Source organism: Phalaenopsis equestris, unplaced genomic scaffold (assembly GCF_001263595.1).
Source record: "Phalaenopsis equestris unplaced genomic scaffold, ASM126359v1 Scaffold000004, whole genome shotgun sequence".
Classification (NCBI taxonomy): domain Eukaryota; kingdom Viridiplantae; phylum Streptophyta; class Magnoliopsida; order Asparagales; family Orchidaceae; genus Phalaenopsis; species Phalaenopsis equestris.
Window position 1 is genome coordinate 581,583 of NW_018164446.1, and position 14,031 is coordinate 595,613.

The 14,031-nt window shown below is 35.2% G+C and overlaps 1 protein-coding gene across 1 annotated transcript in view; it reads right to left on the bottom strand.

Annotated features, from left to right (window-relative positions):
• The window catches only part of LOC110018165 (60S ribosomal protein L18a-like protein), a 32,992-nt gene that overhangs the window by 4,271 nt on the left and 14,690 nt on the right, over positions 1–14,031 (bottom strand). Inside the window, exons 2-3 of the mRNA XM_020715379.1 lie at positions 13,274–13,346; positions 12,727–12,841 (exon numbers count right to left, since the gene is read on the bottom strand). Of these exons, the coding sequence (XP_020571038.1) occupies positions 12,727–12,841; positions 13,274–13,346 (188 nt within the window). The remainder of the gene's footprint in view (positions 1–12,726; positions 12,842–13,273; positions 13,347–14,031) is intronic.

Consider the following 14,031-nt stretch of genomic DNA (forward strand, 5'->3'; position numbering starts at 1 on the left):
GAGAAGAGAAAGAAGACCACCCCCAACTGTCCACGGCACTCAAATCGGGCCAAAGAAGAAAAGGACACGCTCCTTGCTCACAGAAGGCGAAGCCACCGAAGTCTCTCGGACCGAGCGGCGAGACTAGTGGCAGCGAGGGAAGCATCGTGAAGAAGAGAAAATATTGCCGCTTAAGTGTACTAGGGAACAAGCTTCCCAGAGTCAAACTACCAAGAAAAGGAAAACCACAGCTCAGAGAGACTGGCACGACTTCGGGAAGGAAGGCCGCGAGCAGAAGAATGTCAGGCAAGGACGAACGAGGTCAACCTTCTCTCGCGCGGAGGAAGAGTTCGATCGGCTCGAGAACGAGAAAGAGAAAGGGCCAGGCGCGCGAACGGGAGAAGGAAGGGAGGCAGAGCTCGGACGCGGAGAATGGGGAGTTAGGGCTAAAGAGGAAAGGGGTAAAAATAGTTTTAATATAAATTAATATATATATATATATATACATTAAAATATACATGATTTATAATTATATTCGATTTACTCGCGCGCGACGACGTAACAAAATATGTGTTCTCCTCAGGCAAAATTGACGCTCCGGACGTGCCGGTGTAGTCCGTTTTGTCATCTCGCTCAAACGACGTCGTCGACAATCGGGTAAAAAACGCGTCAAAATTCAAATTTTACAAAATTTTGACCCGCAATCAATCGCTTCAAAAGGTTAACTCGAGCATTCGACAAGTAACAGTGCAAGCAATGTGAATCGAGGCGATCGGACACGCCGACTCTCTGAACTGCGAAGTTTGTGCGCGGGAGTGCGAATTGTGCAAAAGGCCACCTAAGGCTCAGGAAAGTCCTATAGGAATCTCTTTTGGGTTTCCTCATGTTGGTTTCATCCTTCTAAGTGCTAGAGGTTGACACCACACACACGAAACCACAAAAGAGGACAGAAGTAAGTCGAACTTCTAAAATGAGGTGTGTCCCATTTCTAAGGTTCTAAGATAGTCAAAGGGAGATGGGAGATCCCTAAGGCTAGATCCTCCTAATCCCTAAGAGGGAGACTAGACCTCACTAAAAATGAGGTCAACACTTACCTGAATAATTTATTGGACCAATTGTATGGCGTCATTACCTTTACCAAAATTGACCTACTCAACGAGTAACACCAGATTAGGATGAGACACTGTGATGAGTGAAAGATGATCTTCAAAACAAGAGATGGGTTGTACAAGTGGACAATCATGGCCTTTGGGTTGTCCAATACACCTAACACATTTGTGAGGCTGATGAACCAGGTGTTTCGGGTTTAAATTAAGAAGTTTGTGGTTGTTTATTTCGACAATATCCTCGTCTACAATAGGTTAAAGGAGGAGCACTTTCAACATCTAGGACTAGTCTTTGATATTCAATGAGCAAAAATTCAATATACCCATAAAAAGAAGTGTCAATACATGGGGGCGCATGTATCTTTTTTAGGTTCTATAGTATCTGATGCAAGTATTCAGATGAATACTATGAAGATAGAGGTGATAGTGAGTTGGACATCACTACAATATTTTATTGAGCTGAGAAAGTTTTTGGGGTTAGCATCCTTTTATAGGAGATTCATCAAGAGATTCAACATCATTACAATGCCTCTGATAGAGCTCTTGAAAGGAGAGAAGATCCAATGGACAAAGGCAACCCGATTCAGCTTTGACATTCTGAATGAGAAGGTGAGACATGCCCCAGTGTTAGCTTTACTAAACTTCAATCAGTTGTTCAAGGTGGAATGCGACACTTCTAACAAGGAGATCAAAGTAGCATTGAGCTAAGGAGAATACCTCATAGCATTCTTTAGTGAAAAGTTAAATGAGTCGAAGAAATTATTTCACATAAGATAAGGAGTTATATGTCATGGTGAGAGCTCTTCACCACTAGAGTCACTACCTGCTAATGAGTGAGTTCACACTATTCACAGATCACGAGACTCTGAGGTTCCTGAACAATCGGAAGAAGTTGAAGGAAAAACATGCTTCCTGGGTTGAGTTTTTGGCATCGTCACAATCCATTCTTAAGCACAAAGCAGGAAGTCAAATTCGGGCAGCGGATGCCTTAAGCCTTTGCCATTTGCTGATCAACTCCATAAAGTCCAAAGTTGTGGGATTTGAGGTGGTGAAGGAATTGTACGAGGTGGGTGAGGATTTTGGGGAAATTTGGGGATCGTGTTAGGAGAGGCCCATAGGATCATACCACATAGCAAATGGTTACCTATTATGCTACAATAGGTTGTGTATACCCAAATGCACGCTGAGGGAATCCATCATTTAGGAGAGTTATAATTAGGGACTAGCAGGTCACGTTGGCAAAGATAAGACCCTCACACTGGTGAAGGAAATTTTCTTTTGGCCCAAATTGAAGAAAGATGTGGAGCGATTTGTCCTATAGTGTAGAGTTCGTCACTTAGCTAAGACCAGATGGCAGAATACATGGCTATACAAATCATTACTGGAACCAGAAACTCCTTGGCTAGACGTTAGTATGGATTTCATGGTGAGATTTCTGAAGATGTAGTGGAACAAAAATTTAGTTATTGTCATGGTTGAAAGGTTCTCGAAGATGGTTCATTTCGTGTAGTGTCATCAAACTTTGAATGCATTGCATGTCATCGACTTATACTTTAGGGAGATCAAGAAGCTGCATGGATACCTAGGACCATAACAACTGATAGAGATGTTAAGTTTCAAAGTCACTTTTGGAAAACCATGTAGGAAAAGCTTGGTGCTAAACTTTAATTCACCTCATCCGCAGTTAAACGGTCAGACAAAAGTGGTGAATAGACATCTAAAGAACAGTCAGATTTGCTTTATAAGAAAAAAATATCAAGCAATAGAATCTGATTCAAGCCCAAGCTAAACTTAGCTACAATAGGTCTAAGAGTTAGACAGCGGGACGTACCCCCTTTTAGATTGTGTATGGGCACAATCCACTCACTCCACTAAAGCCAGTATCAATTTTCCTACGTCGAAGGTTAGTATAGATGTTAAGTCTAGGGTATCAATTTTCCTACGTCGAAGGTTAGTACAGATGTTGAGCCTAGGGTATCAATTTTCCTACCTCTAGTATGAACATGTGTTTTAAAAAAGCAAATCAAAAGTAAATAATAATAATAATCTTTTCACTTATTTCAGCTATTTGGTTACATCAAAGAAATACAAAAGACATTGCTATTTTATTTTTCATTTTTGCAACAAAAGGAAATAAACCTAGAGGATGGTTAGTAGAAGGGGGTGAAGAGATCGCGGAGCAAAGTGGGATGGACGAAGTAGGAGTGGAAGGGGGCGGCGGAATGGGAGTTGGTGGAGGTGGAGGTGGTGGAATAGTAGCGAGGGTCACCAAAACAGGAGGTGGAGTTGTTCAAGACGGAGCAGGAGTAGGTGACAGTGGTGGTTGTCAATGGCAAAGCGGAGTAGAAGTGGTGGAATAGTAGCGAGGGTCACCAAAACAGGAGGCGGAGTTGTTCAAGACGGAGCAGGAGTAGGTCAATGGCAAAGCGGAGTAGAAACCAATAACAAAATCATGGTAAGAAGTAATGAATGGGTATTGACGACCAAGCATAATGGAGTTCAAAGTGAAGCTTCTCGACATAAAGGAGATGGAGAAAGACCAGGATGCCTGAGAGAGTCCGAGTCCGAGTGAAAACAAAATGCATCAAATTTCAATGGATTTGATATGCACGAACAAATAGTATTTTGATGCATTGTAAATGTCCCAAAATTTTACTTTACACACTTTTTTATATCACATAAAAATTAAAAAATCACATGACTTCTTCACTTCAAATCCATAATATTTATATAGACATACAATCCCAAGGGAAAAAAAGGCCTAGCATGACAAATGAATTATGCATTTAAGAATTCATGTCAAGTAGTTATGAGATGTGGGGACCCAAAAGATGCTTCTATTATGAGAAGGTTAGTTAGGCAGGCTATAAATATCCTCTAATTTTTCATGGATGGTTTGAAAGAAATCCTCTCCATCTCAGTTGAACATTGGAATCCTAAAAGACATCTCACAAAATATAGCATGAAGCAAACTCGATTCTCATACCCAAATATAATGCAAGAGAAGTGTACATTAAACCCTAAAATTAGAACATTAATCTCGAATATTTGGATTTAAAGTTGAGATAAAAACAACTAGAGTAAAAAATGATTAATTTGGAGTTTAGTTTCAAGGAAATTCAGGTAAATTTACAAAATCTTATGAAATGTTTTTAATCACCAATCAAAATTTTTATTTACCTAGGAGTATTCGAAATTATTTTAAAAAAAGCTAATATATAAATATATAATCCCATAATAGTCTCCTGATTATCAATGTGCGGCTAATTTAACCTCATAAATCATATTTTTTAACTTAGTCCCTTGACTATTCAAGAGAAATTCAAAAAAGTCCCACATATAAATATTTTTTTTATAAAATTGATCCTAGTTTAATCTGTTATAGAACACATTGGATCAATTTTGTATCGCCGAGTCAATAAATTAAAGTAATATGATACTTTGGAACAAAATTGGTCACAAGCGAACAGTCTTTTTTTTATAAAATTGATCCTAGTTTAATCTGTTAATACTTTGGAACAAAATTGGTCACAAGCGAACAGTTAAAAAATAATTTTAAATTTTTAACTTGTATGTATATATTTGTATTAACATGTAAATATGAGCATATAATATAATATATCAAGTTATTTCTACTTGAAATATTTCAAACAAGTTATTTTTTACTGGGAGCATATCAATTTCGATTTCTAGTCAATTAAAATTCAAATGATTAACAAGAGAGCTTCAGCATAATTACCAAAGCTAAATACGATATTCCTTGGAATAACATAAGCTTAACTAATGTGTCAACTCATAGCGACTCCACTAAAAAGAAAAGAGCTTATTTGTTAAAAAAATCTTATGTGATTTCTACCTTTTTAAGATAGGAAAATGAAGTTGCTAAAATCAAATGCCTAAAATCTAATAATGGTGAAGAGCATGATAACATAGAGTTCAAAAACTATTGAGTTCCACAATTCAGATGAGAAATTAGGGTAATAAACTCCTCAACAAAATGAAGGCACTAAGAGATTAATTATGACTCTAAGAAAAGAGCAAGAACTATGATGTTGCACATTATATTGCCAAAAACGTTAAGGTTGATTCGATAAATACAATGCCGTATCTTATTTGGAAAATCTGAGAGAAGATTTTTTATTTCTTGCTTTACCCTAATGCAATACACTTTACTACATGTAAATAATAGTGTGGCAGGAAAATAGATTCTTTTTAAATTAAGAATTCCATCAAATAAGAAAACATTAAAAAATAGAAAATATCTAACAAAAGAAAATATAATTAGTAAAATATATCATGAGGGAAGAAAATAAATGCCTTCCTAATCAAATATGTAAATTGACACTTCCTACATTTCTTAAGTTGGGTTGTATATATTGTACAAACTATGCTTGGATTTTAATTCTTCATGATAGACCCTTGGTAGTGCTTTGGTAAGGATATCAGGAATTTGAAGTTGTGCTGGACCATAACTTAGCTAAACAATTTTGTTGTTAATCTTATCTGAGAAGAAGTATTGGTCAATCTTGACGTGTTTTGTTTTGTCATAGTGCACATAATTTTTTGGCTATACTAATAACAATTTGACTATCACTGAACATCTTAATTATCCTTTGTCTCAACCTTACTTTTCTTTAATAGTCTTTCAATGCACAATCCCTCACATATTCCTAGCACAAGGGCGATATTTATATTATGCACTACTTTAAGATATAACAGCTTACTTTTTTGCTTCTCCAAGTAACGAGATCGCCTCATATGTATGAACAATATCTAGTAGTTGATTTCCTATCAGTTATCTCTCCTCCCAACTAACATCTATGTGTATCCCAGCACACGGTTTTCAAATATTTTAAAGAACAAATCATATCCAGGGTTTACTTTCAAATATCTCAGAATTATATTCACAGCTCACTTTGATTATTTATGTGCTAATCTACTACACTGATCGAGTATGCACTATCAGGTCTTGTGTGTGCTACGTAAAGTAGCTTGCCCAAAATTGTTTGATATCTTTCATTGTTAATTAGATTGTTTTCTTCACTTATGTTCAATCTTTTGTTGGAATTAATGGGTGTGTTCACGGGTTTACACCAAAGTATGTCGATTTCACTTAACAAATCAATGATGTACTTCCTTTGGGATATAACAATCCCTCCTTAGACCGAGCCACCTCCATTCCCAGAAAATATCAGAGAGCACAAGATCCTTGATCTCAATATTTTTTGCAAGCATCCTTTTTAGTCGGATGATTTTTTTTGAATCATCTGCCAAGATAATATCATCTACATATACTATGAGAATAGTAATTTTGCCTCTAGGATTGGATATAATAAATAATGTATGATCAGCTTTAGACTGATGATAAGTGTTTGTAATCACTGTTTTAGCAAACCTATCAAACAAAGTATGAGAAGATTGCTTCAAGTCATATAAAGACTTCTTTAACTTGCAAACCAACTTGTTATTTGACTTATTTTTCAAGCCCATATGTATACACCAAAGTATGTCGATTTCATGAGTGTGTTCGCAGGTTTACACCAAAGTATGCCGATTTCACTTAACAAATTTATTATGTACTTCCATCGGGATATGGCAATCCCTCCTTAGACCGAGCCACCTCCATTTCTAGAAAATATCAGAGAGCACAATATCTTTGATCTCAATATTTGTTGCAAGCAACCTTTTTAGTTGGATGATTTGTTTTGAATTATCATCTGTCAAGATAATATCATCTACATATATGATGGGAATAGTAATGTTGCCTCTAGGATTGGATATAATAAATAATGTATGATCAATTTTAAACTGATGATATGCGTTTGTAATCACTATTTTAGCAAAACCAAGTACGGAAGATTGCTTCAAGTCATATAAGGACATCTTAACTTGCAAAACGACTTGTTGTTTGACTTATTTTCTAAGCCCAGAGGTATAGTCATGTAAACTTATTAATTCAGGTCTCAATTTAAGAATACATTTTTAACATCAAGTTGGTATAAAAGTCGATCTTGATTTATTGCAAGAGAGAGTAGAGCCCTGAGCGGTATTAAGTTTGACAACATGGGCAAAAATTTCCTGATAGTCAATGCCCTATGAAAGTGTGAAGCATTTGGCTACCAATCTGGCTTTGAATCTCTATACACTTCCATGTGCTTCCATTTGCAGCTTACATGATTTTTTCCATAAGGTAACTTTGCATGTGTTCATGTGTTAATCTTTTATAGAGTCCAAATTTTCCCCTTAACTGCTTGTTTTCATGATGGAACCTTTAGAGCATCTTAGATAAATTTGGGAACCTATACACTATCAAGATTTATCACAATAGCCCTATAAGATGGTAGTAATCTCCCATAAGCTATATTATCTTTCAATAGGATGAACAATGGACTCTCAGATACTTTTCCTATGTGCAATTAGTTGATTATTGCTATCGACTAACGTTACAAGAGAGTCATGAGATGAGGAATCCATACCATTATGATTATCAGATGAAGGAATTCTTATTTTTGTTTGTTGATAGTTCTGTGTCTGCATAGTGTCTTAATCATTGGTGGCTTGAGATAGACTAGAGATAATTGGGATTGTTTCTGGGATAGAGGTTAGGTTATCAAGTGGAGCTGGTTGAGTGTTAGGGTTTGATTGAAGAAAAAATGGTACGAGTGAATTGAAAAAGATTATAAATTTGATATTACCTAGAGTTCTCCCCTTGAATTTCAGATTGGAAAATTAATATTGGTTCTCAAAGAAGATTGCATCCATGGAGTTGCGTACTTTCTTAGTGGTTAAAAAGTAGGATTTGTACCTTTTTCTGATTGGAGGAATAATCTAGAAAGATCTATCTGAGAAATTTGGGATTAAGTTTAGTGCAATGCTATTTATGGATATGAACAAAGCTAGAACAATAAAAAATTTTCAATGACAAGTCAAAAGAAAGAGAGTAGATATGTTGATAGGATTTTATGAGAACATAACAATAAATTTAAAATTTTATGATTTGCTCGGCATCCTATTGATAAAATGTGGTTGTAAGAATGGTTTCTCCTAAAAAGTATTTTGGCACAGGATCAAAAAACAAAGTGGCATGGGAGACCCTAATAAGTGTTTATTCTTCCTCTCAATGAACCAATTTTATTGAGAAGTATCCACACAGAAATTTATATGAATAATATTAAGCTTGAAAAGATAAGGAATAAGGACAAAATTAAAATATTCGTTAACATAATCAATTTTGAAATTTTGAATTTTTCTTCGGAATTGAGTGAGGATCATGGAATGAAATGATTGAAATATGATAGTGGTTTTATATTTTTATCATAAGGAATGGGCATATTATTATTGAATGATTATCTATAAATGATACAAACTATCATGCCCTATTTATATTGTTTGTCTGTGAGGGTCTCCAAATATCACTGTGAATTACAGAAAAAGATGTGAATGTTTGTATTGCAGTTTAGAGTTTAGATGTTGGATATGTTTTGCAAGTTGATAAATTTCAGATTGATAAAGATTGGGTTTTTTAGTGATAAATAAATATGAAAACTTATTTTTCATGTATGTAAAATTTAGATGACTAAGATGATTATGACTCAACATGCCTTAACTTTCAACTGAAATTATATTGACAGAATTTGAACTAAACTCAGAAATACAACTTCATGGATGACTTTGTCTACCAATTAAGTAATTTTCTATGAGCAAGTAAAGACCATCATTTATCTCAACACTATCAATCACCTTCCCAAATCAACAACCTGAAAAATTGCAATAATTGGAATAAAATTTAGTCACACATTTTAGGTTAAGAGTAAGTTTGTTTAATGAAAGAATATTACAGTTTAATTTTGCAACACAATGGACAGAGTCGAGGCAAAGATTTTTTGGTAATTCGAATGATGCAGTTCTTACTACAGTTCAGAATGAATCATTGGCTATTTGAACAACAAAGTGACTAGTACATGGATTATAAACTTTTAAGGCTTTGATATCTCTCGTCATATGATCTAAGTCCTTAGAGTCAACTATCTAAGATTTTGATTTATTACATTGGATAAAAAAATATGTGATAAGATACCTTGATGAGCTAACCGGCTGATAGGTTACTCAACAGAAGATTGTAATACTTGTCAAGAACAGAAATTATTATAAAAATTCTTTGCAGTGCCTAAATTTACTCCCTGATAAATGGGTTGAAATTTGAATTGTTGTTGGTTGTGATAGTAACATATACACGATTCTCTTTAGCATATCTTCCTAGATGGCTTCAACTTTACAGATTTGTCATATAATTTCCAACATTATTCCTTCACATGATCAAGTTTTTTATAATGGTCGCACAATGGCCGGCCTTTTTTGAGCTTGTTAATTTGAGAGAAATTTCGAGCGGGCAAGGCTAATCCTTCAATAGTGTGGTGTGATTGTCTGTCATCACCAAATTCTTTCTGCTCTCCTCCCTTCAAACCTCTACAAAAGCCTCCCAAATGGTAAGAATGGATTTAATTCACATGATTCTTCTCCTGACTTCATCTAGGTCTTTATTAAGGCCAAGGATGAATTTGATGGCCATTTTTTTTAATAATCCTCTAAGACAAGGCAAATGCATCCGGGCATTTTCAAGAATAAACCTCATATATGTCCAACAATGGGCGAGACTGTTGAAATTTGAGTGACACTTAATTCTCCTAATCATACATCATGTAGTCTGGTTTAATGTCAAGTAATTCCACGTGTAGCCTCCTGTATCTCCTTGGCAGTCTTATATAGTAGGAAGTTTTTTCTAATCTCCGTGATCATAGAACTTATTAAGCATGACATAACCAAGTAGTTGTCAGTTTTTTAGGCCTGATATTTACAACTTATCATTTCTGGAGTGAAATAGCACATTTGAGATGTCCATCTTTCTCCTTGCCAAAGATGTATATGAAGACGGACTGTAACCATTCAATAAATTATGGCCATGTAGTTTATGGTTCATGACAAGGTGAGAAGATTTATTAGGTATGATAGGGACTGAAGATGTGGACTCGAATCTAGAAGTAACTTTCAAGGAAGAAGATTATAAGGCCATGCCGTATTTGAACATAATAAGATTGCGAAGTTTGAATCTAAAAGACCTAATGCGTGATCAAAAGCGAGAGAAAGACCATTAGTTCGATTGCTCGACTGATGAACAAATAAGACCTAGAGAATAGTGTGTAGCTCTTGGTTATCACAAGATCGACACGGGGTGAGAGGATTTCTAAGCCTGCAACTCGTGAAAGGGTGGCTAAGCCATAGCGAATAAATCTCAGAATTATTCTACCATATGTTCAAACGGACCATTCAAGCGAGGATTGCGACTAGTCCATACGAGAGGGAGGTGAAGTCAAACCAAGCATGCTTGAATAGAAGGTGAATGAGCTACGATCTATGATCTATTCGAACTAAAGGAATGAGGTTGCGACTTGCATCAAACTAAATGTTGAAGGAAAAAGCGATCGAGAGGTGAAGCCGACCTGAGCACAGAAGTCGCATGCGTGGACAAAGAATGACTGTCCGTCGCTAAGAATAATGAAGAAACAAGATGGTATAGTCGATTCCACAAAGAGGAAGAAACATCACGCTGCTTATAGGCGGAGCGAAACAATCGACGATGGTTATGCTTGGCAGAGACCGAGCAACAAGAGCGAATGAAGGAGGCTCTGCGATCTTCTCAGGTTTCTCAGGTTGGACAGGATGGCTTTAATACTATGTGAAATTTTGGGAAGATATTTTTTGCTTCTTTCTCTAACCTAATGCATTATAATTTATTGCATATATATATATATATAATATCGGTCCACGAAATAGAAAACTGGAATTCTTTAAATTAAGAATCCCAACAAATAGGAAAATAGAAAAAATATAAAATAAAGAAAATATCTAATAAAAGAAAACACAATTAATAAAATATATCATGAAGGAGGAAATTCCTCCTAATCAAATATGTGGATTGGCCCTTTCCTATATTCATCAATTAAGGACCATCTAAAACTTTTAAGTTTGGGCTTTTGTAAAAGCCTATATAGAGATATCTAGGAATGTCTCTCACATTTGAAATTTATTTGCTTTCTTTCTTATGTGCACATTAGTAAGAATAAGGAAAATAAGTTCGACTTATTACCTTATAGGATATGACATTATCAACTTAAGTAACAAATTTGGAATGCTTGCAACAATAAAATAATCAAATTAAAATATATATGTATAATTTACAAAGATTGATAGAGTGCCTTTAGCAAGCAAACAAGCTCCTACTTCCTTCACCATAGATATCAATCTCAACGCATCTATCTTTGACCTTATCCAAAGCTCGATGTGGGCTCCTCTCCCATCAACCTCATGAGTGGATGCATCCCATCCACCTGTCTATGAAAGCTTGCTCATTTTCCTCCACATCAACTTGCTGTCAAAGTCCTCCATTTCTTCTCTATTACCACATCCTCGTATGATTGGCAGTATCTGAACCTCTGTGGGTCTTCAGACACTCGGAGGATTAGCCTTCCAAGCCTTTTGAAATCTTCCAAATAACAAGAAAATCGAGAATCAGATTCCTCTTTCTCACCCAAAGTGTATTATTCAGAAGTATTGGACTTTTTCCATGCGGCTTAAATTTCGTTGTCTCCTGGAAGACCCAAAAATTTCTTATCATGTCCACTAGATTGCATTAGATGTGAGCGTCAGCACCTAATTAGTAAGGTTGGGCTTTCCCACCTCACTCTTCTCTATAGGTATCTTTTCTTTCCACCATTCTAACATCGCCATCATATATCCCTTAAGATGGTAATCCTATGATAAATTAAACAAACCCCAACCCACACATGCCGGCAATTAGCAAGTAAATTTGACACTCATTCGGTTTTGGAATATTTTTCTTACATGATGCTTCCTTTCCCAAAGCACAAAATAATAAAATTTTTTAATCATGTTTTATAACGATATAAGGGAGAACAATTTTTTTTTTCCCTTAAATTCCTAATCGGGTCAAGAAAATTACGCAGCACATTTCCTGATTATAGTCCTACAATATATACATACTGATGGAAGCTCGCAAAATTCTATGAGATTATATTTTCTTTTCAAGTATTAATTTCTTAGTTTTGATGCGGGATGAAGAGGTCAAATTATGGTTAATGGCGTCATATACAAGATAAACTACAAGTATTACCATCAAAGGTAACTCATAATTGACTGAGAGAAAAGTTCTAATCATGAAACAAAAAAACTTGATGTTAAAACAATCCAATAAGCATTTTCAAGGATAAAGTAATACATATTGTCAGATGGGCCAAGTGAGCCGTTGAAAACATGTCAATGCATAGCGAATGAATTTCATGTGTTTTATACCATTTTATATATGAAAGGCTAATTGTTATCTCCAGAATAATAGCAAATAAGTATATATTTTATGCCAACTATACAAAGACCAAAAGGCTAAGTTCCGTCTGTCCTCAGTATTAACAAGTTTATTTGCCCCCCTCAAAATCATTGTGGTTAACAAATCACAATCTAAAGAATGGCTGAAAGGGAACAATAGTATCACTTTCTGAATAAATATGCAAGAACCAAGAGAACTGCAGCAACATCAAATGAATAAAGCTAGCGAAGAAGGAATACTCACAGCGATGGAGCAGGCAATATAACCTGGTTTCTCTCTGTAATCTACTCCAACAAAAATGATGATGAAAGCTCCAACATACCAAGGAATAGCAGCCAGAAAAAATCCAATGATAAACCTTCGAGAGAAAATATTTTGAATACTAAATTCAGGCATCATTTGGAACTCAAAATAAACGACTCAAGATAGAAAAAAAATAAACAGGGGCATTTACATACGGTACTTGCATATATCCACTCAATTCATATGCATTTACATATCTAACACCTAAACATTATTTTTTACATTTATACCACTCAAATGTTTCACATCACATCAAAATAACCCCTTTTTAACTTATAAAAAGTTAACGGTAGCATATATATGTAAAAATTGAAGTATAGTTGTTAGATATGTAAATACATAAGAAATGAGTGGTATGTAATGTAAATCTTCCAAATAAATATGGTACCAGAGCACAAGGTAAGCAACTAATTATAATGTCAAAAAATATGCTAAGAAAACAGATATCATATAGCACTTGCAAAATTTATCTAAAAAAAATACTTACAAAAACCAGCCAAAGCCAAGGCCACAACAAGGAAGTCTTTCAATTTTTGAAGTCGTGATTTGAGCAGCATCACCTTAAAAAAAGGAATGGGAAATATACATGTTGAAAGTTCAAAAAATTTGACATCATATTAACAATTTGAACTTACATAAAAGCATGCAATGTATTCACAAATTCAGTTTGCAGATTGATCAAGCAGCAGGAGCTACAACAGCTAATTAGTACTAGTTTGATTACAAGTCTTAATAAATAACTACTATTTGTTAAACCTCCATGAAATGAAAGATTATGTGCATCAACGTTAAGTTGATTAGAATATTAGTGATGTTTACAGAGCAGATTCTAGTTACTCTTGCTAATAACACTTACTCCATATGAATATATATAGATTTTCTCTTTATGCTATATTGCATTACATTATCTTAGCTCTTGAGATTTGCTTTACAAGTTGAGATTAAATCGTGGTACCGGCTTTCAAACATGGGAGACACAACTGAGGGCGTGATAGTCCAACATGAACCCCAAAGTTAATGTGATTAGTTCTCCATCCCTTAATAGAGTAGAAGACCAAAAGACCCCCAATGAAGAATTATTCTGCTCTAACGTAGACCTTAGAGGCAACATTGCTCAATTTTTCCATGCAAGATTCGTGAAGATATTAAAAAACCTTCATCCGAGTTTTTCTAAAAGCCCCTAAGAGGGCAAGTGAAGGGACTCTTTCTTCTCTCATTTTGAGCTATAGCTCCTTTTAAGCTTTC